Source organism: Drosophila pseudoobscura, chromosome X (genome assembly GCF_009870125.1).
Source record: "Drosophila pseudoobscura strain MV-25-SWS-2005 chromosome X, UCI_Dpse_MV25, whole genome shotgun sequence".
Taxonomy (NCBI): Eukaryota; Metazoa; Arthropoda; class Insecta; order Diptera; family Drosophilidae; genus Drosophila; species Drosophila pseudoobscura.
Window position 1 is genome coordinate 50067448 of NC_046683.1, and position 27388 is coordinate 50094835.

General features: G+C 44.4%; 1 protein-coding gene across 17 annotated transcripts in view; it reads right to left on the reverse strand.

Annotated features, from left to right (window-relative positions):
* The window catches only part of shep (alan shepard), a 161291-nt gene that overhangs the window by 50219 nt on the left and 83684 nt on the right, over positions 1-27388 (reverse strand). For 12 of the 17 annotated variants that reach the window (XR_004470305.1, XM_033383867.1, XM_033383863.1 and 9 more), the window contains one exon: positions 3654-3692. The exons of the other annotated variants lie outside the window; for them this stretch is intronic. Coding sequence is in view for 11 of the 12 variants with exons in the window: in XM_033383867.1 (XP_033239758.1) it covers positions 3654-3692 (39 nt within the window). In the remaining variant the exon portion in view is untranslated. The remainder of the gene's footprint in view (positions 1-3653; positions 3693-27388) is intronic. 17 annotated transcript variants of the gene reach the window in all.

The window sequence follows — 27388 nt, forward strand, 5'->3', positions numbered from 1 at the left end:
ATGAGGCACAAACGATGAAAAACAGAAATAGCAGTGGGCTTAGGCGGAGACCCGAAGAGGCGGAGCAGGTGTCGTGCTACTAATGGAGACAGTAGTGTAGCAGAGAAGCAGCGGCAGGAGGAGGACTCCTGTGCAGGACAGGAGTGACAGACAGACAGAGCAAGCACCGACACGGGCCCTACCCCCCGCCCGTCCCACGGACACGGACAGACAAGACTCCGGACTCCGCCGAAAAGGACGACGTGTCAGCAGCAGCAGCAGCCGGAGGAGGTTTTTTTTTTTGCGCTCCTGGCGGCTCCTGCTGTTTTTGTTGTAAATATCATTAAGTCCGCGTACGTGCCAAATGGCAGTTTAATTATGCCAAAGGAAACGAAACTTCACCAGAGAAAAAGAGACAACGAGAGAGAGAGAGAGACGGGGAGAGAGAGAGAGAGAAACTCCAGGCACTCCTGTGAAGAAGTAAAGTTTTTTCGAGAAGCATTTTGCAATTAAAATAGATATAAACATTAAAAACAGTGGAAAATTTTCGCCAAAAAACAAGAAAAAAAAAAGAAAATATGAAAATTTTCACTTGGGTTGGGGTGGCATGCCACGGCATACGTGTGAATTGTTAGAGGAAAAGTTAATGAAGACGTGAAGGAATGAAAAGGAGATTATTTCAAGAGAAGACAGAAGGAAGCTGCAGACACAGACACAGAGAGAGAGAGAGAGAGAGAGAGAGAGAGAGAGAGGAAGAGAGAAAGGGAGCAAGGATGGAGTGGCTGGAAAATTAGAAAGAAAATTCCATGTTTGACAAGTTGATTAGATGCCAAGGAGACGGGGAAAATGCCAGTGACAGTAGAGTCGCGAAAACTTGAGGCTTCTTCTTGTAAAAATTTAAAATTTAAGGTTTTTTATCCGGGAAAAATTTCAAAAAATATACCGATGCTTCCCGAGGCTGCGGAAAAGCTTTACCACTTATTGTCGAGGTCACCAAATATTCCATATTCGATATATGAATGGGGAAATAAATGCAACACCACTTTTCCAATATTCAAACGATTTTTAAGGGAATCTTTATATATTTTAGACATAAAAAAGGTGGACTTTCATGAAGAACGTATGCATTAGAGGTATTCATGAGAATGCGATTGAATTCAAATGAATTTGTGTGTATTTTGGGCAAAGGTTTTCTTGGTGGTTTTCCAATTGGAATTGGAAGGTGGGGATCACGTTTGGGTCATATATATTTAGAAAATCTAAGTTCTCTGGCTCCGGTTTTCGCAAATCGTAAGATTTCAATTGAAATTTATAGGATCGGGGATAAAAGATATAAACATAGCGGATGATGTTTTAAGTTTATATTTTGGAAATTGAATTTATTACATTTTAATACATTTATTTAATAAGTTTATTTCAAATCCCACCTCAAATTTTAACCCAAAAATAAAACAAAGCAACAACAAATTGCGATAGTTGTGGGATATCGACATCCATAGGTGGCAAGGGCTACAGATGTGTTCGTCTGTTTTTTAATTCACAAATTTTTCGATTTATTAAGGTTTTATCAAAAGCCAAAGGAGGATCGCATACGCGGAGTATACAAATCCGGAGAATGCATATTCTTCTACCATAAAAAAAAGACAAAAGACCATCCCAAGTGTCCCTTCTATGAATACAGGAGTCTCCTCTGATTTTTGTGCTCTTTTTTCCTCTCCAATAAATGCGCCCAGGAGGAGGGTCCTTTCTGCAGCTGCTGAAGTGTTTCCATCTCGGAGCTTTCGCTCGCTCGTCCCTTGACATTTCAAGGGTGCAACAAAATCCTCTTTTAGTTTGCAACATTTTTGGTAAAAAGTTTTCCCAGCTTTCATACCCCACACTCCACACTCCCCCCCTTTCCACTGTATTTTTCTTGGTGGGGAGAGGGGGAAAAATAACTCCCTTTTTTTCAACTATTATTAACAACTATTATTTTGTCTAGTTAAATGTTTTTTGAGCAAGAGAGGAGCTTAAGTGATGCTGCTGCACTTTGGGGCACACACACACACACACGCACTCCACTCTGTCTCCAGCCCCCCCACCCCCCCACCCCTCACGAGTATCCAATTTGCGTTAACATTTATTACGCACTCGAATGCCGAAACTTTTCTCGACTTATTTTCTCTCAGGGAAGGAGGGCGGCGAAGGGGGGGCTGGGGGTGTGGGGGCTGGAAAACTACTAATGGGCGTGTCCATTATACTGTGCATAATTTTATGACGATAATTAATTTCATGTTTTGTGGCTGGAGGAGGAGCGAAAGCAACGGGTTAAGGAAGAGAGTCCTGCGGCTGCGGGATACGCCTACAGTTCCGTTTCGAAACGTTTTTGTTTTTGTTTCGGAAAATGCAGTGTTTTTCGGGTGTTTCTACATAGCCTTTTCTTTCCTCCTTCCCCCTTCCATCCATCAATTCTTTCTCTTTTTTTGCCCCCTTTTATAATTTTCTTCTCTTCACGTTTTCCACCCTCCTTCCCTTTCTGGTGTCTTAATCATTGTGCAAATTCTTGCAAATTATTTTTGCCTTCGTTTGCACTTGAAAATGTTCGCGAAAATGCTGCTCCCCCCCTTCCCCCCTCTATAAAATATATATTCCAGAGGAATCCTTTGAGGGCAAGTGCCTTCCTTGGACGTTGGGGTTGGGGTGGTTTGGGGTGGGGGTGGGTTTACAGGGGCTGCTGCCCTGGCGACAGATGCTGGCAATGACAAGAACAAAAAGCCGACAAGTTGTAACCGCAAAATGTGCTAAGAAAATATTGAGCGGTTCCCTCTTTTAGCCGCCCCCCCCCCCCCTCCCCCCTGTAGCCCCTCAATGGCCCCTGCTTCGACGGTTTATCTCGCCGAAAATTCTACAATTTCGGTGCTGGCCATTTTTACATTTTCCCTTGTTGGAGCCACGCCCACAGACCTCCCCCGTTTATATATTGAATTTTTATCGTTCAATGCTCATTATTTGTTGCTGCCACAGGCATGTGGCAAGTACTGGTGTGCATCTATTTGCAAAGTAATTTCATGAGTTTTGCTGTTTCGATTTTTTGCCTTCTTTTTCTTTGCATGAAATAAAGTTTTTCCCCCCTTTTTTCCCCCAGGCGAGGGGAAGGAGGAGCTTGTGGTTTTTCCCCATTCTCATTTTGTTGTTGTTGTTGTTTTTCTTTAGAATTTTTATTGTTATTGTATTTGCCACAACAACTGTTGCCACATTTGAACTTTGTTCTGCTGCGGTTTTCCCATTTCCATCTCCATTTCCATTTGCCTTTTCCCTTTGATTGGGATACGATTTTCTTTTGCTTATTTGCATTTTTAAGGGTTCGAGCAGAAAGGGTTCACGGGGGGGTGGAAGCCAGGGGTCGGTAGATGAAAGAGAATGTAGTATTTATTTGGTGAATTCTTTTTTTTTTTTTAATAATTTCTGATTTCTGTTGACCTTAAACTTTTCTCTGAGGTTAAAAGTTGGCCATCAAAATAAGAAAGGGTAGGGGGTGGGGTGTGGCCTCTCCTCCACCCTTTAATGACTACATTTCGTGCTGATTATATGCTGATTATTATTTGTTGTTTGGGGGCTGCTGTGGGGCTGTGGGGGGCTTTGTGGTTGTGCTTGTGGTTGTGGTTTCTATGTAGTTCCTAGTACTATTCTCTTACCCAAAAGTGCAATTCCATGGGGTTGTAAAGATGACTTACCTGAAAGGAGAAGAGAAAACGAGCAAAATTGTATTGAAATTAATGGAAATTATATAGATATTTCAACAGGGCGGAAAGGGGAAGAGAAAAATGTTGTAAATATAAATCACTTTCAATCAATATAGTGCCAAGAATCAATTTAATCTCTCAATTGAGATCCACACAGGCTGCCCCTCCGCTGCCACTCCGCTGCCTCTCCGCTGCCACCTGTCTGTACAAACAATTTGTACCCTTCAACTGGGGGGTGGCAGAGCGGGGGCCACACACACACACACATATGGCCTCGTATGTTAACAGAAAGCAGCAACAGAGATGCTTTAAATTACATCAAAGATCTACTTCACACACAACAAAATGAAAGGAAAAGAAAAGAAAGGCAGAGAAAAGCAGAAAAAAAAGAAAAGTAATCGGAAAATCTATGTCCTGCTCATTGGAAGTGTCGCCCCAATGTGTGTGTGTGTGGGGGCTGTGAAAGATGAAAAATAAATAACAATCACACAAAAATCAATATTGACAAAGCGACCTGAGCAGAGAGACAGAGGGACGACAGAGTGACGTCGGACAGGACTCGACGACAGGCTCCACAGGCAAAAAGAAAGCAAACATTCGAGTGGGCGGCCCCCGTGCACAGGCGTGGCCTCTACTCGAGGCGGCCATATGTTGCCTGCAGCGTGAAAAACTTACCCAAAACGCACGACAAAAACACTTTCCAAACACTTTCCACAGCACAAAAGTACACAAGTTTTTCTTTCCTTTTCTTTCCTTTCCTTTCGTTTCGTTTTTCTTTTTCTTTTATGGAATATCGAAATTTATGGAAAACTTTTTTAATCAAGTGTCAGGCCGAAGGGCAAAATGACAGAGAAATCAAATCAAATTTCGATGGGAATTTTCACACTCAGTTTTGGGGGCAGGCTGGCAGTCTTCGTTTAATGAGCGAACAGCTGTTGCACATGCCACACACACAGACACACACACACACACAGACAAACAAATACACTCTCGGTTGATGGTTTTGCTGTTGGCTTTGGTTTTTGCTTTTGTTGGTGGGATTTGTTCCTTTTGCCGCTTAGCCGCACGCACATTCAGCTCGAAACGCTGTCGGATGCTGACTGAAAAACGAACAGGGCCCAAGACCACGGACCAGGGACCAGTCGGCTAAAAAGAGTCCGAGACGCCGAGCGACGAGGCCGCCATGATTGAAAGCCGGTTGTTCGTTCTGTCGGCACGGCAGGGCGGGGGCGGGGTGCTGGGCGGGGGCAGGGACGGGGTAGTTGTAGAGGGAGGGAAGGACTGGACGCAACCTGTTGCGCAGTGCCCCTCCTCCCCGAAAACCAAAGCATTTCCACCCAAGCCCAAACCCAAGCCAAATGGCAATGAAAATGTCATTGAAAAAGGACGAGGACACACACACACACAGGAAGTGGCAAAAAGAGGGTGAATAGGGGGAGCGCAAAGAGGAGAAACCAATAGGTTTGACGCCTCAAAGTATGCAGAGGACGCCGAAGCAGAAGCAGAAGCAGAAGGAATCCTCTGTTCGAGCTGTCATCGGGATCGGTTCTCCCTCTGCCTATCCCTCGTTCGCCCTCCCTTTCTTTCGGTGTCCCTTCTCCATTTTGTTTTTTTTTTTTTTTTTTTTTCTTGCACCGGAAATGTGGCTGACAGTCAATTAATAAACGGTTCGACACTTGGCCGCCAGAGGGCGATGCCAGTCCATTGCATGACTTTCCTTTCATTTCTCTCGGTTTTTCCCTCCTTTTCGCTGTGTGTGTGCGCTTTTTTCCTCTGCGTGGGCAGCATTTGCGTCATTCTATCAGGCTCTCTCCGACCTCCACCCTCCCCCAGCCACCCTCTAATTAACATTCCCTCTCCCCCACAGAACTTTCCTTTTGGCATTTTTTGTTCTTTGGCCGAGCATCAGCTGTTTTTTAAGCGGCTAACAGGTGCTTTCCCTTTGATAGATGGAATATTTGGCAGTGCAATGAATAGATTCTTTTTTATATTCCTCTTTGATGGATTACACCCAGAATTACAAGCAGAAATTGGAAACAAATTTGCATATTCCCGACGAGTGAAAGGGTTTTTTTCTGGGAGTAATTTATTCCAACATTTGTATAAAAAATTTGTGTTTAATGGATGGGTTAAGGAGATTCTGAAGGGCTGAAAAGAGCTGCAAACAGCTGATATTTCCAAGGGAAAGCAACAAATTTTAGTCAGGAAAATGCACAGAAATTTCAAATATTACGAATTAATATTTAAAAATTTATTTTAAGAGAAAAAAACCCCGAAGCAGAAGCGAAAAAGTCCCTCTTTTGCATTATTTTATTTAATTTAATTATTTAATCCCTGTTTTTCATTATTTTATTTAATCTAAATTAAAACTTAAATTCTTTAGTTTTCCTCAAATTTCTTTCAGCTAAAGAATGGTTTAATTTTTTTTGGGATTTTTCTTTCAACAAGTCCTTGGTTGTTTTTTGCTGGCTTTGGAAAACGCATCCATCATTTCCGGTTTAGTGAAAAACAACAGCTGCTGCTGCTGCTGCTCTTCATAGAATGCCACACAGACACACACACACACACACACACACACACACAGATCCATACACATTTGTCACCCATTTTAATCTAATTAAGGCTCCCTCTGGCTTCCCCCTGATGAATGCCTCTATCTCCCTCTCTTGCTGGCCCCCTCCCCTCCTCGCCGCAAAAGCATGCAAATCAAACCCACAAAAGTTGGCCAAAATTTGTGCCCACCCACCCACAGAGTCGTTATCATTAGCTCCAACAATACGGAACAAAAGGAAAAAAGAAAAAGACAAAAAAAAACAACAAAAAAGCCAACTATTCCCAAAACATATGTCAAATAATAAAATAAAAACCAATCAGCAACAGCTGCAGGGCATTAATAGAGGCACTCGGAGAGGGAGAGAGAGCCAGAGGCGGAGAGAGAGAGAGAGTGGGATGTGTACACGGATTAGAGAGAGATGGAATGATAGAAAGAGCGAGTGGGTGAGCCAGGGAGCTGGGTGCTGGCTGCGTAAAGAGAAATGGCGACAGAGATTCACAGAAATTAGTTTCTGGGACGCAAATTAGCAAAATCAAATTCACATTTTCATCCACAAGAAAATGCGTTCCACGAAAGAGACAGAGACAGAGATAGAGATAGAGATGGAGATGGAGAGAGGGACATTCTATGGGCGGTTTTAGTTCCACAATCAACAAATGAATCCTTCAGAAAACCACAAAAGTCCTCTGGCTTTTCCTTTTTCCTGTAATTCTTTTGCCCCACCCCCAACCCCCACCTTCTCTCGCCGCCCCCTTGTTGGCTCAGCCTCTGCTCAAGAATTTCCCACTTCCGGTTGCACAACGTGGCAAGTGGCAAGTGGAAATGGTAGCAGAGCGCAACGAGAAAGCGGGCAGCGTTTTTGTTCTCCCCAAATGTCAAGGATACAACAATTACAACAATTGCAACAGCAACAAGCAAGCGGGTAGCGAATATTTGGATATCCTGGAAGATCATTCGATCGTTTCAGATTTGATTGGATAAAGTTTTCTTCCTTCTTTCCACAAATAAATCGTTTTTTTTCAATCTTCGATCTTGAAACACTGACAATCGGTGTACCCCCCAAAAAGACTGTTCTGCTCAAGGTTTCGGGGATCCAAAGAATCCTCTTTCTTTCTGTCTTGCAAAATACCCTCTAAATGCCCTTTTTTGAAGGAGAAGCAGAGAAAATAGGGAAGGGGGCAAGCGGGTAGGGGGGCAAGGACAGCAGCATTCATGCCACGTTGTTGTCGCCGTCGCTGTAATTAATTATTGTGCCACACATACACACTCGCACACATTGCGGCATGGCCGAGCATACAAAATGGCCACTTTGTTGACAATTCTAGCGGCTGCAACAAAGATGGCAAGGAGGAGAGAAGCGAAGGGACGAGAGTTAGGAGTAGCTGAAGAGTACCAAAAATTAGTAAAAAACAAAAACAGCAAAAAAAAGCGGTCCAAATAAAGTGTGTGCGGAAGCTGTGGACGAAGTTGCACGAGTGGCACACACGAAAATGTACTTTGTTGCCGGAAAAATGCCGGAAAATGCGTTGGAGAAAAGTTTTACACAAGATTTTGAGGTAAATATTTGGGGCATTACTTCGGGAGGATTATGCGATTTAATTTCAATTGAAATCGTTTGCCATAATTCTTTGCAAAGATATTTCCATGACATTTCCTTCCTGTAGTTTCCATTCCATTCCGCCTAGCTTCCTAAGGATTTCCCAAGCCTTCCTTCCCTATACATATCCACATTATAATTTCCTTCAATTTGTATAGTTTTTCATTGAATTTCCTTGGTTCCTTGGAAGGAAATTTCTCAACTTGAATTTACATTCATTAATTATGATTTCTTTCATTTACTGCCTTCTCCTTCCACTCTTTTTTTTCTAACATTAATTTCCTCGCCTTCCCTCTCCTCTCTTGGATGCCTTCCCTCTCCTCTCTTGGATGCCTTCCCTCTCCTCTATTGGATGCCTTGACTCTCCCCTCTTGTATGCCTACCCTCTCCTCTCTTGGATGCCTTCCCTCTCCTCTCTTGTATGCCTTCCCTCTCTCCTCTTTCGTTCATTCCCTTCCCCTTTCTGCATTTAATTTTGCACCTTTCTGTGTTTTATTCTACACTTTTTTGTCACCAATTAATATTCCATTCCCAATACGAAATGACAAATTCCTGAGCTCATAAAAGAAAAGAAGGTAAGTCCCTAATTCCCCCTCCCCCAACCGAAAAAGGGGCATCCTTCCCCCATCGAGGTTCATGATATCTATGCCGGAAGGCTCCATCCTTCATCCTTCATGTGTCCCGTGCCCCCCCCTCCACACCTGTTCTATTTATAAATGACAATCGCAGAATGTTTCCCCCTCCCCCCCACGTCCTGTATGGGCGCCAGCCAACCAAATGCCATCAATCAAAACCAAAAAAAGGAAAAAATATGCCAAAAATAAATGCAAATAAATACACCCCCGACCCCCGACCGCCGAAAAAAAGGAAAAAATGGGGGGAAACTCTCGTGGAATCCGGGCAGAGAGGTGAAACGAATTGCATGACAACTGAAAAGAGACTTAAGAGGAGGATACGAAGGATTCGAAGGATTCTACCCCACGCATTCTGGAGGTAATCCTTGGAGGGGGAGTGTGGGGGGGGGGGGGGGCCTGTAGGAATGCTGGGTGGTTTTCCTGGAATTAAATTAAAAACGTTTAAAATGCGTGCTGCATACTTTTTGGCGCTGTCTGCCAGACAAGGGATGACACTCCAGTTTTTCCTCCCCTCCCCCCCCCCCCTCTGCCAGGAGTGCCCTTTTTTTTTTTTTTGGATACAACTTTTCCCTGGCAACATGTGTGCGTCTGTGTTGCGGGAAAACTTTGCTGGTTCTTTGAGAGTATTATTTCATTTTGAGGGAAAAAACTTAAGTAGCCACCGACAAAAAAAAAAGAAATGAGAGAGAAAATCTGACAGGCAAATGCGATGCTGCTGCTGCTGCTGCTCCTCATTAAGCCCAGGACACACACACACACATGCGTGGGGGGGCAGCTTAAGATGTCAGTCATGACACAGTCAGGACACAGAACTCCCAGCAAGACTCTGGCGAGCTTCCTTCGAGTTAATTGAATTCGACGTAGTTTAAGTTATACGACGACAAAAGTCATAAACTTTCCCCTACCCTCCGCTCCTTTCCTCATATGCGTAAAACTCAAAGTTCAACCCCCCGCAGCCCCTTCTCCGCTCCTGCTTTCTCCAGCTCTTCTCGGTTATTTATGCCAAGCGTGCACGCCACTTTATGGCAACGAATGAAGGAAATCCTGGGGTTCCTGGGGTTCCTTTCAGTGTCATCTATGGCCACCGAAAAACTGCTCGTGCCGCGGCACTTAAACTGCTTTATTATAGGCACAATAATGATGAGGGGTACGACGAGGGGGGCGGAGGAAAAAGGGTTAAGAAAACAATGCTAGAGTGCACAATTTATGCTGAATAAAGATCTATTTTACATGAAATGCATCTCAAAAGTTCAACAAAAGAACACACAGAACAAAATATTTAATTCTATGGTTTTTAAGGCAGAGAAGATATTTTTGATCCTTTTTTTATATTTATTTATTAATTATTTATTTGAATGGAATTAAATTTTCATTTTCATGAATATTTTTCCCCTAAAAAGTATTTGAAATATTTCGCAGTAGAATTACCTTTGTGGCTTTTGCTCTTTCCCGGAAACCTTTCGTTTATTTCATTTTCTCTCATTATTTTGCATTAAATAGTATTTTCCCTTTATCGTTTTGTTTGCTGCTTGTTTTCCCAGAAAAACTCTCTAGAAATGTATTTGAAATGTTCTCCCGTTGAGTTTTTCCACCATAAAATATGAATGTTCCCCATGGTGTGTTTTTCTATAATTATTTTTTGCCATAAATGGTATTCAAAGGGGAACTGTTTTTTTTTTTTTTTTTGTACATCAAGGAAACCCCTCAACAGTTGACAGTTTAAGGAACAGTAAATAGAAATGGAAGAAAAAAAAAAAACAGAGAGAAAATGGGTGGAAATAAATAAAAGTTGAGGATGTGTTTGATTCCCTGGGGAAGGCGGAGGAGGAAGGAGTTTTCTTGTGTTATGACTGCTGCATATGACACACACACACACACACACACACACACACACACACTCCTTCAGAGGGAGGAGTGGCAGTGGCTTCCGCTACAAGCAGCTTTTCTTAGTCACTCACTATTCTTGTACTCCCTTTCGGCTGCTCCCTGACAGCGGCGGCATCCCTCGCAGCCCACGACTTAATAACACTTTAAATTACTTTCATTTCCGTTTTTGTTATTCCAAGCGCGTCGCCGCGCCAGCTGGAGCCCTGCTCTCCTCCTCCCACCTCCTCCTCTCTTTGGAGCGGCGCATTCCTCTGGCTCTTGAGGCGTTTGCTTATTCTTAATTAAGTTCCCTTCACTACGTAGGCGGCGGAAGAAGCAGTGGAATAATAGCAAATAGCAAAGAATCCAATAACTTTCAAGAGGTTCTCTCAGAGCTCTCAGGTTCTACACCATAAACGGGGTGCATGGAAAATGGATACTTAACACCGAAAACATTCGTTTCATATTTTGTTTGGTGCAAGAAAGGAAACAAGCTCATCTCTCTCCCAGTGTGGCTTAGCAGTGAGGGATGGGGGCGCACCACCTGTCTATCGCTTTCGACTGCTAATTTTTGTTAGAATTAGACGCAAAGTTTTAATTCAAGAATCTTTTATAAATAATTGGAAAAAGATTTTCGGAGCTTAAAATATATTAAATATTTTAACTGATTTTATTGCAAGATATTGCCATAGAAAGGAGTTTGCGAATGATATATTATCAGATGCTCGATAGATTTCACTGGAGTTTGTGGGAAGATCAGAAGATTCGTCTGCTTGGAATATAAATTGATGGGTTCGATGGGTTCTCTCGCTTCAAGCGAGAGAAATGGAGAATGGAGCGTGGAGAGTGGCATATCGTTAATTGAATTATAAAATGAAATTCCTAATTGGATTGCCATTCAATATCAGTTTAATCCTCTCTCGAAACGCACTTTGAACTGTAGCTTAAGAGAGTGGCTCTCGCTCTCGCTCTTACTCTCTCTTGTTCTTTGCTCTCCCTTCCCTCCCCTCCGTCTGCCTACCCTTCTTAGAGGGAGCATTCCGCAACAAAGAGAAATGCGACGCCTGCGCCTCAAGCAGAAATGCCGCCCAAGTCGACGTCCACATCGGCGTCGGCGTTGGCGTTGGCAGCGCAGTCTGCTTCAGCAGCGCCATGTTTTTGTATCCATCCATCTATCTCTCTCTCTCTCCCTCTCTCTCCGTCTGAGTGTTGTACACACACACAAGAAATTTTCGAGGTTAACACGCCGGCAATTAATTTTGTGCATCCGAAATGCACTCGAAATTCAATTTACGCAGCCATAAAAAACAGAATCCCTTCCAATGCCTATCCCTGCCCGCCACCGAAGAGGCGTGCCCAGGCGTGGGCGGCAGCGCATAGAGGCAGCGATTGGCAGATTGCACTCTTAAATCCGCTTAAAGCGGCAGGCCAGAGGGCGGCCAGCGGCCAGCGTGGGCGAGCCATCCTTCAGTGTTGGTCGGCCAATTAAAAAATATGAAACGCACAACAGGATTAAGATGCGAGAAGAGGCGGAAAAACTTGTGTGCGTAGGAGGAGGGGGGGCAGCAGAAGGGAGTCATAGGCGGAGGCGGAGGCCAAGGCGGAGGCCGAGGCGTAGGCGAAGGAAAACTTCTCTTGTTTCTAGCCATTCACATGCCACAAGTTTCCTTTACAGAGACAGAGAGAGAGAAAGAGAGAGACAGAGCCTGGTCCAGCGTAGGTTTAGACAGAGACAGAGAGAGAGGGAGTGGGAGAGGGAGAGGGGGCATGGGAGGGGCCAGTGTGGCAACGCCAAAAGGAGCAGCAGGAGCAGCAGCAGAAACTGCAATACAGCGACATAAATAGATTTAAGCGCCGCAGGGATTTATATTTCTTATTGGACTTTCCTTTGCTTTGCTTTTTTTTTTTTTATATGTTTTCTTTCAGCAAAAAGTTTAGAAATTACCCCCCGTCCGAATGTAATTGAAAAGTTTTCACAAGCAAAGAAATGGACAGCACAAGGGATGTGGATGTGGATGAGGGGGAGAGGGGCTGTGTGGTGCGAAACAGCCAATATATAGTTTTAGTTTTATATATGGGAATACATGTACAGGACATCCCCCCCCACACACACACACACACACACACACGCATGCCCAGCAATTGTCTAAATGCAATGGTTAAACTTTTCAGTTGACAAAACAGGAAGTGGCCCCAAAGGGGGGCCCTCGAAGGACGGCTGGAGGGCGGGGTAGGATCTCTGAAGTTTCTTTGATGATAGATAGAAGGATTTATAGTTTATGGTTTCTCAAGTTCTCCCTCCCTCCCTCTCCCCTCCCCCTCTGTTCCAATTGCAATTTGCATGAGAAATGGTGCTGGTGGTTTGAGAGGGGAGTGGGGGGTAGGGAGGGGGTCAAATGGAATTCAAATTGAAACAGTAGAGGGTCAGAGCGCCTACCTTCCTTCCATGGAAGCCACAGTTTGAGAATAGACAAGGATACAAAGAAAGAGGGCTGGGAAACAGAGGAAACGGACTGAAGACCAGAGAGAAAACCGTGTGCGAAACGACTGGAAACGACGGAAATGAAACAGAAAGAAAGAAACAAACCAAAACCTGCATTGAAACGATTGGAAAAGAACATTTTCCACTATTCCTGCTGCCATCGACAAAGAAGAAGAAGGGAACCGAAAAAGATAAGAAATGCTCTTCCCATTGGAACAATGAGAATGAAATGAAAGTAAAACATCATTTAGGTGCCAGAAAAAGGCGTGGAATGTACAACTGTACCTAAAGAATGAGTAAAAGTAGCCAATAATCTATGAAAAGCTAAGAAAATACAATCGATCGGTACGAATATACCATTCTCTGATATAAGTTAGTGAATAGAGCTGAAAAAAGAGCTTATAGGTGCTCATTTTTACCGCAGAGGAAATATTCATTACCAAAAAAAGGCAACTCAAAAGAAAAATTAGGAAAAAAATAAGGAAAATCTCATTAATTTTTGCTTACAGAAAAAAAGCCCATAATAAAGAGTCCAACATGGAATTGGAATGGTAATTATGGAATGAGATATAACCAAAATCTGCCAAGGCTCTGCTCCTTCCTTCCTTCCTTCTTAAGCTGCAGACCAACCAAAGCCCCAAAAACGAGGCGTGGCATGGGGCCTGACAAACAAAATAATTTGATGTAAATTCTAACTAAACATCCAGCCACTGCACACACAGATACACACCAAGGAAAACAAACAATTTACACACACACAAGCACACATATGAGTTTTGGTCGAGTGAAACTTTAGTTTTCGGTTATTTGCTTAGACCCGCAACCCACCTCCCTCCCACCCTCTGGGCCATGGCTATCGCTTGCAGCTGTTAACTTTGATTTATGCCATTTTGTTGGGCCCTAAAACAATGAGGCATGAGCGGTGGAGGCATGGCCTGTGTGGGTGGCATAATGGCTGGATGGGGCTGGGAGAGGTTGCTATGCAACAATTTAATTGCCGAAATGACTGTTTATTGATTTATGTGGAAAAATGCAGATTAATGCCATTTTGTAGCCGACCGACCGACCGACCGGCGGCGAACCGCCTTTTCCCTTTCACAGGCTCGTATTTGTATTTATCTTTTATTGAATGAATGAAAATGAATGTAAATTTCATGGCTGTAAAACTGTAAATCACACTCAACACACACACACACACACACACACGCGTATATTTGCCTAATATTTTCTGTGTGTGTGTGTGTGTGCGAGAAGCTTTTGTATTTATTCACTTTATGTTTATGTTTATGCAATTTTCGTGCAGAAATTTTGCAATATTTGAGATCTATTTATTTGGAACAGAACAACAGCAAAATGGCAAATCCATCCGCTTTATTACGGCCAGATTTGATTAGATATTTATACTCCTATCTATGGGGCGGGGCGGTGGTGGGGCGGATGCGTTGTGTGCCACACCCAATGGTGGAGCACTTGCAACTGCCATTAATTACATGTGGCATGTGGCAGCGAAAAATTCGCCACTACTTCAGATACAAATGTATCCATCGATCGAATGATAATCTATTATGCGACCATTTATTCCGATTTATATGATGAAATTAATTTTTACATTTTCGCGAATTTTCCCCCACCTCCCCCCGCACCCCCTTCGTTTGGGTCTTTTTGTGTCGATTTTGCTGTAAATAAATTTAGTTTTGTCGCAAAAGTTTATGATAAATCACTGCAACAGAAAGTTACTTGTGCCCCAAAGCTGCGGCAAGGGTCACGCCCCACGACCCACGACCCACGCCCACAGCGCCGCACAGGGAGCAGGCGACCCACTCAACCCCAAAGTGCAGCAAAAAATAAAAAGGGAACGGAACTTTGTTCGTCCAACGATTGCCGTTTGTTGAAAATTTCCAAATTGCACAGTGGTTTAAGAGCTATTTGGTTGCTGGTTTTGGGGAGGGGAGCGGATAAGCGGATGAGCGGATGGTGCTTAATTATTAGAGATGAGTGTTTGTGGTGGCCGTGGAATGAAGGCGGAATGGGAGGAGTAGATCGCAAAAGCTGCTTTTGGTGCTGTCGAAAGAAAACTAAGGAAAGCGAGAGAGAGAGAGAGAGAGAGAGAGATAAAGAGAAAGAGATATGGGGAATATATCGTGATGCGTAAGCCGATAGAATTTCTGCTTAAAACTTACAAAAGCTGTATTCTTAATCATTTTTTTATATTATATTTTTAAGTTTTTTTAAATTTAAATTGTTTTTGTTTAATATTGTTTATTTTTTTGTTTTTATTATTTAAATTTTTTTTTAATATTGTTTATATTTTTTTATATTATTTTATTATATTTTTTATTTTTATATTTATTTATTTATATATTTAATATTTTTTTCTTCTATTATTTATAAATATTTTTTGCATTTTTTTTTAAGTTTTTTTCCATTTAATTTTATTTGTTTTTATATAATTTATATAATTAATTTTTAGTTGTTTTTTTATTATTTTTTTTAGACTAATCATTTTTCAATGCTTTTCCATCCTGCCATAATTGGTATTTCTACAAAAACTGCATTCTGCTTGCCCCACTGTAGCCACTACACAATTTGCAGTGCAACAAACTGGCAACAACTTCTCGAACTCCCACCGTGGGGCACGGAGTGGAGGTGGAAAGGTGGGAGGTGGGAGGGAGGACTAAACCGCACCACACACAGACGGACAGACAGACAGACAGACAATGCTTGAACAGGGAATAGCGTGAACGAGCGTGTCCCGGGCAGCCACGTACCAAACAACTGTAACCGACGTCACTCTCTCCACACCTTTGGGGGGGACCCCAGGGCATATCCATCCACCCATCCACCCATCCATCCCATTGGTGCGGCCCGCATCGAGGCACCCACCGCCGACACCCAACTAAACAGATTTGTGATGGCGCGGCGTCGCATGAATAATTTGCCAAATTAATAAATAATCACGGATTTTCTGGTTTGTTAGCTTTTTTTCCACCGCTCCCCCCCCCTCTACGGCGGTGGCAGGCCCTAATTCAAATGCTAAGCGCCATGAATTTTGCTCCCCAATGAGCACAAATTGGTTCGACGGTCATGTGAATATTGTCTCTCTCGCTCTAGCTCTCCCTCTCTCTCTCTCTCTGCCTCTGGCTCTGTGTCCGTGTGTTTCCATGGACATCATTTTTATTTTTTTTGTTTTGTTTAGAGGCATGGAATTGATCAGCCACGCATAAAGCTCCTGGCTCCTGGCTCGTGGTTCTGGCTCTGGCTGCTGCCACAGCTAATGGATTGTCGGATATTCCCCTCTGGCTCTCGTCTGTGGGCTCTGCTGCTCTCCTCCCTCCTGGGTGGAGGGGAGGGGTCTCTCTATGCTCTGAAGTTCTGGTAATCAAATTGAATTTACATGCGAGGCGGGATTTTTATTCTGCCAAACAATTGCAAATTAAATATAAATGGTTTTCGGGTATAAATGGTATCCCCATATGGGGAGGGGGGGGGGGGGGGGGGGGGGGGGGGGTGCTGGGCTGGTGCTTTTTGGGTTGGAAAGATTTTCGCAGTTTTGTTTTGGATTTTAGTTTTTAGTTTTCAGATTTTAGATTTCAGATTTATATTGATTTTATTGCATTATATTATTTGTTCTGCTTTCGTTCTGCTTCGTGGAACGGATAGAGTTTTGCTTTTAATTCGCTTTAATTCCCCGCCATTTTGTTTCAATCTCAACTGTTTCTAACCTCAGTTTGAGGCATTTAAATATGAAAAGTATTCGGACTCGAAAAAGAGGGAATTATTTCCTATTTCTTCTTCATTTCCAAATATTTAGAACCTGAAATCTCTCCACTTTCGTCTGTAAAAGTAGAAAGCATTCAATTCCAGGGAGAATAAACTCATAAAGAGTTTAGCTGCCAAGAGCTGTTCCAAACACGCATTCCCTTGCATTTTGTTTCAATCCCATAATGTTTCTAACCCTATTTATCGTTTCAGGCTTCCACATGTCTCTGTATTTGTGCAAAAGTAATTGATTCGATGAAGAAACAATTAAATAACCGATCTGTTTGAATAGAGTTCGGAATTTTGTGCAAATTAACTTACCCAAAGAACGAAAAACAACTGCCCCTTGACCCTTGCACTCCCCGCTCTCCGCTCCCCGTTCGGTTTTCCACTAGATTCAGAAATTCAATTCCATTTCATTTAATGCCATTCGGCTCTGGCTTTTCACTCGATGGCTTCAATTAAAATGGCAATTAAGAAATTTTTACTTCCGTAACAGAAACTTTACACTTTTCCACACTCGCCCACACACACACACACTCGCCCACACACACACGTATGCACTCTCCCATATTAACGGAAATTAATTTCAGTGTTTTCCATCCTTCATCCTTCATCCGCTCCCGCTCCGGCACTCGCACATTTTTTCCACTCATGTGCTCTGCCTCTTTTTTGCTCTTTAGTTTTTCTTTCCCTTTTTGTTTCTAGAACAATGCGCTCGCTGTTCAGCGTTTTTCCTTTTGCGAAATTTTCCTCTACTGCCATTTTTTTTTTGTTTTTTTTTCTACTGCTTTTGCAGCTGATGTGCATTTCCTTGTGAATGCACAACATGCGGATAAATGGGAGTGGGAATGGGAATCGAAATGGAAATATGAAAATGGAAGCCAGGCCAAAGTCAAAGTGAAAGGCCCCGCCCCGTCCCCCCCCCCCCTCGACCACCCAGTGAGAGCGAGAAGGATCACATGCCTGAATGATTGAGTGACTGAATGAATGATTGAGGGCCTACTCTCTGCCTCAGTCCCTGATTGACATATTCCAGGAATATCAATATTGATATACTCCTCCCCCCCCCCCCCCCCCCCAAACCGACCCCCAACTAGCGCTAGTTTAAGCCACTAGAAAATTAATTATTAAATACTCCGTCTAAAATGGTAATCGGAAGCCATTTCTTGGTAAAAGCAATGACCGAGCCCTCTAATGCGGGGGGAAATGGCTTGGAAACTGTTGTCCTTGGTGGACAGGGGTGGGGGGGGTTGGTAATTCCTGGAAATAATTGAAGCGGAGTTTTAGCACATTTCTGGGCCACCATAGACAGACATTTTGTCTGAATTTTAATGGGGGGGAACAGCAAAAACAAAAGAACCCCCGGGTCAATCATTGGCCAACGGGCAGCTCCAAAGGGGCACCCCCCTTGACGGCTCTAAGGACTCCTTTTGTGCCTACACCAACCCCCTTCGCCTGGAGTCATTGTACAACCCTTTTGACAGCCACCCCCCGTCGCCCCCTCGCCCACCCTCTAGAGCGATGTTCATGTCTAGAAATGCAAATTGCAGACAATCAATGACCACAACAACAACAACAACAACAACAGCAACAAAAGGGGACGAACAATTCGTATGTGTGTGTGTGTATGTGTGTGTGTGTGTGTGTGTGTGATGGCTGACCCTCTTGAATAGCCAGGCAACCATACGAGTCCTTCAGTATAGGCTCCTCCACTGCCCCATCCACACGGCCGACTTTCAATCAGGTGTTGAGGCAGTGTAATTTATGCTTCGTCTGCTTCAATTGTTTGTTGGTAATCCCCCCAGCAGTCACCAAGAGCAGGACCACGAGCATCCAGTATCAAACGCAATCCCCAGGTTGTCTGGCAAATTAAAGTCCTTGGAATGGAATTCCAAGTCTGGCAAATAATTAATGTGCAACAAACACAGACACACACACACAGGCACACGCACAGGGCACTTGGCACTTTGTGGTGCGACTTGATTCGGTTTGCGTAATGCAACAAAGATGCATCTAACTTAATTAGCAACCAAAGGAGTCCCGTCTCCCGTCTCCAGTCTGCCGTGTCCCGAGTCCGAGACCTCCTCAGGATATCAGCATATTTTCTGCTTTGACCATGTTTTGAGGTTTCTTTGGTTTTCTCTCAAGTCGTACCCCCAAAAGCCTCGCCCACACCTCGCCACATGCTACATGTGGCACCTCGTATATGTGGCACCTCGTATACGTGCCACCTCGTGTATGTGGCATGTATTAAAGTACTTTTGTGGCAGAGACAAAGCCTGATAGACAGCAAACGGAATGGGTAAAAGCAATTAGCAAAATCAAGGCACATCTCCCTCCCCCCTCCCCCCTCTCTCTCTCTCTCTCACGATAGACAAGGCCCGGCCTTGATTATCTCTAGAACTACGAGTTGCACCCTATCAAATATTCAGAAAAGGTCAGATATCTTCAATATCTTTGCTCTCTCAAGTTTTTCCCCGTGCAGGAAAAACTTAAAACTGGAAAGAACTTTTGCAATAACTCTCGAGGGTTGATTGGAGGACGGTGGGAGGGCGGGGCGAGGGGATGTAGGGGGATGTAGCAACCATAAAATATTGTTTTCACTCCTCTGATCCCCTCTGATCCCCTCTGCACCGCTTTCGTTGCGGTATAAAAACAAAAATTAACGCAATGCATCGATGTCCGTGAGTCCGAGAGGGGAAACTCTCGCGGAAAATTCCAAGAGTTGGACGGGAGGTAAAGTCCGAGCATGAGGGTATACGTCCGGCTATCGGATGGCGCGCGGTGGTGGTGGGGGGGGGAGGGGATGGCCCCGGAAAGGGCGCGAAAACCGCGTAATAATAAAATATGATACGAAAACCTTGTAAAGCGACTTTCAGACAATTTATAACAGGCAGCGCTCGGCAGAAGGAGCAACAGCAGCCAGCAGCAAAAGGAAGGAAGGAAGGAAGATAGGATGGTGGCACGGGGGGCGGTATGGGGGACGGGGGACGGGATGGACCCTCTCTCGTTGCATGGCATTCGATTAAAGTTGGTGCGAAAGAGCAAAAACAACGGCGTAACAATATTGGATTTGCCACATCCAATAACAGTAAAAAAAGTGCCCCAAATGGTGGGTGTCAGGGGGATAAACTTTGGGGTTTTAGAAAGATTAGCTCCCACGAAAAAAAACCCAACAGAAAGGGCGATCATTTTGTTGTAAAAGAGAAAAATATTCAACTGAAGGTGGAATTATTTGTTTTGGCTTCAACAAGAGGTAATCGATATTTATCGATAACTTTCTGCATTTCGATTATTAGTTGAAAAACGTTTATTTTATGTTAAGCAATTTTTTTGAGTTTTAATACATTTTTTAAAGAAAAAGCGTCAATTAATCGCTACCCGATTAACTTTGGTTATAAAAATCTCATTGCTTTAAATATAAATTCTTTAGAGAATATTGTCGATTATTAATCGAATTATTATTTATGCCAAATAAACAGTTTGAACAGTTTTCCACCATTCAAATCCAACAATTATATGAAATATCGATTTAAAATCGATAAATTGATAAAGTTTCTACGCCTTTGTCCATTTGCTGTATGAAATCAATCCTTTATTTCGCTTTTATTAACCATCTGTTTGTCATGAAAAATTGAAAATTAATATAATGATTAAACGATGTTTTTTGTTGTTGAAATTTGGATTAAAAATAATTATATTTCGATAAATAACCAGGCAAAACTGCGGAATAAACTGTTATCGATCCATTTGTGCTGGTCGTACACCCACGTTTGGCGCCACAAAAGAACCGCTCGCTCGCTCGCTCGCTCGCCACTCGAATGCATTTGCAATCCAATTTATTGCCCCACAAAGTGCAACCATCTGAGGCAACAACGACAACAAGAACAAGGACGATGACGACAACAACTTGGAGGCGAGAACAATCGACAAGGCAGAGGAAGAGGCTGCAGGCAGGACGCAAGAGGCAAGAGGCAAGAGGCAGGAAGCAGTGCTGCAGCAACAGGAAGACCCAAGTGGATAATATTACACACCAAACTGAACGGCGGCGACGGACCGGGAAGGCGATGAATATGAAGGGGGGTTGGGGGGCTGGTGGGTGGGGCTGCTGCTGGGCTAAGCATTTTTTGGGGTCAGATGTAGGCGTGGAAGGAAGTGCGCCCTTCGTTTCCATGTCCTGCATCGGCATCAGCATCGGCATCCGCCTCCACAACTGCGCTGGCGGTGGCTTTCATTTCAATCTTTTCCGCTCTTTTTCCTCGCCCTCGCCCACGCCCACTATTTTGTGTTTTTTGTTTTTATTGAAATATTACCCCAGTGCCGGGTCTGCACTTTGAACTTCCACCCACACGCAAAAAGCGACAGAGAAATAGAGACTGGGAGAGCGAGCGTGGGCTTCTGCGGCAAAATGTCAAGTGTCAGTGACGATGAGCGGATGCCCAGCTTTTGCGGGCCGCCGCCAAATGTCAGGATGCGTGGCACGTGCGGCAGCAGCAGCAGCAGCAACAGCAGCATTGGGCTGTCACTTGCAGTTAAGTTTCATAATTTGGTAGAGAGGAACAGCGCCAGCCGCCTCCTGCCTGCCTCATTGCATTAGCCGCAGGACAGACCCGGCCAGATGTTGTGGCAGCTGCACCAATTTGTTGCCGCCACGGAGAGAGAGAGAGAGAGAGAGACAGTTTTAAGCTTTAAGAAGCATTTTACGAGCCCAAGATAAATACAATTTGTGTTGCATCCTCCGGCAGGCGGGAGGCTGGCAAAAGGTATGACCGTTTCTCTGTTAAACACCACAGAAGAGAGCGAGAGCGAGTGAGCCGGGGGTCGATGCACTAGCGAAGAGAGTGCGCAGGGGGCCTATCTGTTGATTTCTTCCCTTGAAAATGACGAGCTTATTCCCGAGTATAGATCTACTTACAAGGGGTATCCCCATGGTCGGATAAAACTACTGCCAGTGGAGGGAGGAGGGGGGAGGACCGTTTTTGTTTGCTGTTCTTTGGCTTGTACCAATATATTCCGAGCAGGGTCAAAGCCGCATGTTTTTGGTCGTCTGCCATTTAAGTTCTCTCTTTCTTCCTCTCTCTCTCTGTCTGCGTGTGATCCTTTGTGCTCTCTGTTCGCACTGCTGTTCGCCTGTTTATTTGCATTGTCCGCTCGTTCGTGTCGGGTCGGGCGGGTCGTGTCCTGCCGTGGTCCGCTCTCTGTGCACTTTGTCACTTTTGTTTTAACGCTTACGCTTTATTGAGTTAATCGCTTTATGTCCCGTTATTTTCCCCAGGGCACCCTCATTCCGCACACTGCTTGCTCTCTCCCTCTCTCTTGCTCTCTTTGCCCCCTCTTTCTTTGGCCAATATTTGCCTTTCTGCACTTTTGCCAGCTCAACACTTTTAATTAATCCAGCAGACCCCTCTACCCCTCTCTCACCCCCCCTCTCGCTTTCTTTCTTTATCAACCTGCATTGCTTTTTCAGCTGCTGCTTTTTCCATCCTCCCTCTCTGTCCCCCTCCACCCTTTAAGCCCTGCATTTTTTCCTGGTCCTTTTGGGGCAAATAAAGTTTAATCTGTTTTTATTGATTCCATCAGCCACTACCCCTCTCCTTCTCTCTCTCTCTCTCGCTGCCACTCTGTTGACTTAACCCTTTGCTGGCCAACTGGAATTTTGATTGAGCTTGTTTGTTGATTTATGTGTGTCCGTTGTGCCAGTTGTGGAATTTATAGTGCGGTCGCACGCTCAAAAGAGTACAAAACAAACAACAAACAAATAAAAGCTCATATAAAAATTACAGTTGAAAAACCCGACAAAAATTTAAATAATGCTCCGGCAAAGAACGCACCAACAAATAGTTGCACACAAGACCGTGAAAAATGTTAAGGAAATGTTTGTTTTTATGCGTGGCAAAAAGTTCAAAGTGCAACACACAAAAAAAACACGAATTCAATGCGCAATTGACTGGAAAGAGGTTTTGATTAAAAAGTGTTTAAAATTTACTGCTGGCATCGATTTGGGGTATTTAAATATTAATTTTTGCAGAAAAAATCAGGGCCATTCGCCCCCTCTCCCACCCACTGTGCTCACCCTTTGTTTTGCAAGGACTTACAATGTCGACTGCTTTCAAATGATTTCAATTACTGCTACTTCCAATTGCAGCAGACAGCTTTCGAGTGTCGCCGGGAAACTGCTTCTGAACTGCTTCGGAACTGCTTAGTCCATGTAGGGCTTGCCTTGCACTGTTTTCGACTGCTTGGCTTTGCTCACTGCTTGGCTTTTTCTATGGCACCGTTGCCGTAATTTCTTTTGATTTCTTCTATTTCTATATTTATTCCTTTGATTTTCGACTGATTTCCGGTGACCGCCTGCTTTGGGATTCCAAATTACAAGGAAATATTTCCAGCAAAAAAAAGAAAAGTAGCTTGATCCGGAAATCAAACTGTATTTATGTTCCAGGCAACAGGAAAACCACTCAACTTTAAGCTTCTACAAATTTCGAAAAGAAAAGAAATCCATTATTGCCAGCAAAAGCCTTTGCATTCCAAATAGGAAGGAGGAGTTGAGGCCACATTATGTTGCATTTAGCAGGCGACACATTTGCATAACACTCATACGACCCGTGAGGATTTCATCGAGATAAAGGGAGACAGAGAGAGAGAGAGGGAGAATGGAATGGTAAGGGATAGCCATGGAATATGTAAATAATATTTCAACAATAATTGCTTTTGAAACTTAAGTGCCCAAGCAAACGTCCAACTGTCTTGCCCAGCCCCCAACCCCCAGCCCCCACCCCCCGAAAGCCACCCCACAAATTCAATTTTCTCATGAGATACGAAACAGAGACAGAGACAGGGAGAGAGAGAGAGAGAACTTGCTGCTGCTGCTGCTGCTTCTGGCAGCTAAAAATAATTAAAATTTAAAACGGAATAAAATGCACAAGAATAACATTTACATTTATGCGTTTCTATCATCCATTCCACCCACTCTATCCTCCCCCTTCCACACTGTAGGTTTTCCGCTTCAGCTTTTCTTTTGCTCAACGAAATACAATTCAAATTCAACAAGTTGAAAGGATAGGGACAGAACGAGCAGGAAGGAAAACGCAACGGCAAAATGCTCTCAAGTTTGCGCCCCCACCCACCCCCCACCCGTCCCAGGAGTCTTGGGCCTGAATATACATAAACTTGTTGAAAATTAAACTAACTGTTTATAGTTATTGCAAAACTATCCAGTGAAGGGGGGGATGCAGGCGAAGCTGGGGGCGAGGTCCTGCCCAAGAGACTGGAACCAAAGGAGAAGGAGAGATGGAGAGATATAGAGGGGGAGACTGAGGACTTGTCGTCCTCAAAACGGAAATGTAACTTGAACATTGAATTGCAATGAAGAAAATTGCAGCTCCTTGTTTGGGAGGGGGCTGGCTGGGGGGGTGGTGGGGGCTTGGGCGTTCGGCATAACGATTGAAATAATGTTGTCTTCTTCACTGACTTTGCCCCCACCTCCTTTCCGTCCGTTTTCCTTCTCCTCCTCCTCAAATCCTATTTCTCTAAGGACATCTGCGCTGGCCTGCTTCAATGGATGATTATATAATCTCTTGTGTACTCAGGCATCTTCCAAACGCATTTCCACTCAAGAGAAAGTCCACTTGGACTTGGACTTGGTCTTGGATTCGCTTGAGCATCGCCCAAAGACAATTGGAATTGGATTTTGTTCGGAATATGAAACGATTGAAACGATGATATACGAGAATATCAGTGTATCTCTAAGATAAATTTGTAGCTGCAGCAATGCTAATGAAGAAAATGGTTAGATTTTTCTTGGGCTCTCTTTTGAGGGTAAAAGTTCACCCTGAAATTATATATATACCATCTGTGAAATGTGAAATCCTCAAAATTAGTTAAAAAGTTGACATTCTAATTGTCATAGCATACTTTTTGGCAGTCCATTAAAGCAGTGCACCATTTTGATGGTTCCTCAAAAAGACATAGCATACTTTTCGGCGGGTCGAGGAAATTTCTTTGCATTTTTCTAGCAATAGAGAAATCGCCTGAAGAAAATCTAGCAAAGATAATTACTCGCTCTCCGTCTCCGTTTCCCTCTTCCCCTGCCCCCCCCCCCCCCCCCCCCTTGAAGGCACTAATTTCAGTAGAAAATCACCTGAGCTTTGGAAAGAAAAAACCACTTTATCTTGAAACTTTTTTTTTTTGCCAGTGGATGCCACACAAAAGTTTTGTCAAGCACCAAAATCCAAATCCAAAGACAGAACAAAAAGGCAAAGCAAAAACAGGGCCCGACAAAACAAAAACTAATTATAATTAAAACAAATTTCAGTTTTGTTTAGGTCGGTTTTTGTGTCCAACCCACCAACCATCCAGGCAGCCATCAAGTGGTGCTATTTTTCGGGGGAAAACAGAAAGCAAATGCCGCCGTAGCCATAGCCGTGGGGCTAACGACACTCAAATCAAAAGCGATAATCTATGACCCCTTGGGCCAGACGACGACGACGACAGCGATGGAAGGAAAACCTTTCATAAAAATACGAGAAAGGAGAGAAGGAAAACACGAAATAAGTAGCCGCACTTTATATTTATGAGCAACATTCGCATGCAGCTTTAATGGCCATCGAACTGGAACTGAAACTGGACATCAGAGGAGGCAGCAGGGGAGGCAGAGGCAGCGGTGGCACAGGCACAGGATACGATGGACGATGACGCCCACAAAAAATACATTTCCTTTTTGGATTATTTAACTGCCATTCGGAGGACGCGGACGCGGACACGGACACGGACACGGACACGGACGACGTTGAATGAATGAATGAATGAATGGCGGCTGGGCTGATGATAGTGGGAAAGGAAAAGGCACACCAGACAAATAGAAATAAAAGTAAGAGAGAGGTAAGCGAAAAGCCGGAGCCACAGCCAAACGACGCGAGACCCGCAGGGCATGAGACCCCACCGAAAAATACAACGAAAAGAAAATGCAAAGACGAAAATCGACAAGAGGTTTTCCACGCCACGCCACCACCTGAGGGGGTGGGGGGGTGGAGTGAAGGGGGGGTGGCGGGGAAATATGTATTCTCTGACTGGTTATTTATTTGCTCGTTTATTTTCAGCACTTTTTCGGCGCATTTATTAGAAGTTGTTTTTTTGTTGTTTGCCTCCCAGGCACAGCCCCCCCTTTCCTCCCCACACCCCCACACACACAAAAAGGGGTTGGATACGGCGGAGTATTTTCCTTAGACCTTAGACAGATAGACAGCTTGCCATCGAATTGAAAATCATTTGTAAATCAAATTGAAAATTTCCAACCAAAAAGAGAGATGGCTCCCTCCCTCCACAGTCCTCTGGCGGGGGAGGGGGGTAGGGGAGACTTCTGTTGGTTGGTGGTTGGTAAATTTGTCAAAAACCAGCGAACATCATTCGTCATGATGATGCCTGCCGATACCGCGTGGGCGGGCAACGGGCGGGGGGAGTGGGGGGGAGGAGGAGATTACATTTGAGCAGCAATGAACTTTTGAGCCCTGGCCTCGTCTCCGTCTCCGGACCCGGCTCTGTCTCCGGCTCTGTCTCTGGCTTTGTGTTTGGGGCGAATCCTGGGGAAATGAGTCAGAAGCAGATAATGCTGATTAAGTTGGATGGAAACAGCATCGAGGGTCGAGTCGAGTCGAGGGTCCTGCCTGACTTGTTGTCAACTCTCGTATCCCACGATATTCTTAATTGTTCGTTATTAATGATGCCACTCGTACGGGCACTGGCTGGCTCCATGGCTGCCTCCCTGGCTGTTTCCCTGGCTTCCTGGCTTTCCTGTTGTCTGGGAATTTCCAAATTGAAAATGACCCCCCTCCCCCTCTCCCCCTCTCCCCCTCCTTTGGCTGACTTTGATGAATGTCCGAGTGTGAAAAACCACAAACAGACTAATTGATTGCCTGAAAAAGATTTCTGGGAATTGGACTTGGGCCAGGGCCAGGGACACTCTTGCACTTGATACAGGAGGAATCGAGAGGATTCAGGAGCTTGAGGAGCTCACTCCCCCACCCCCAACACCCCCCACCTTCTTTGTGTTGTTTGTAGAGTGGATCCTGGCCTGGCTTTGACACAAATCAGAACGAAGCCCAGGCAAATTAATGCAAGCAACAATACTGTCACTGTTGATGAGGCATGCGAACGGGGCCTACAGAGGCATAGAGGTGCTGCCCACACACAGGCATAGGGAGACGCCTGCTGCACGGCAGGATAATCGCACTGAAGGGCAGGCAGTGCAGGAAGGGCAGGACGGGCCGGAAGGGGGGAAAATTCAGGCCTCAGTACTCTCCCAAAAACGGTCCAACAGTGAGAGGGTCATAAATAAATTGCTGCTTGAGCAATTTTCAATAAATGACAGCCAGTCCGTGCTACCTCCCCTCCCCTCACCACCCATCACCCCCTTCCTGCCTGACTGGACGACTCTCTGCTGTCTCTTGTCAAACTGAGGAACTCCACACTTGACAATCAATAAGTTGGAAAGGAAAAGGAAATGGAAAGGGCAGGGACTTGGGGGAGTACAGGAAACGGGAGAAGGGGCACGGCTAGGGGTAGGGGTGGGACCAAGACAATGGGGGAATGGGACCAGTTAATAGAGGTAGTTGTAGTTCTTGGAAGTGTAAAAACACTTGAATTCCATTTTGCTTTGCTTTTGTGCTGATGGACGCACATAAATTTTCGATTATGCGGACCATTACACAGGAATTGAAGAAAATTCATCAGAACCAGACGGGAGGGGGGGTGGGGGAGGGCTCTTTTATTGAAAACAGAGAGAATGCTTTGATA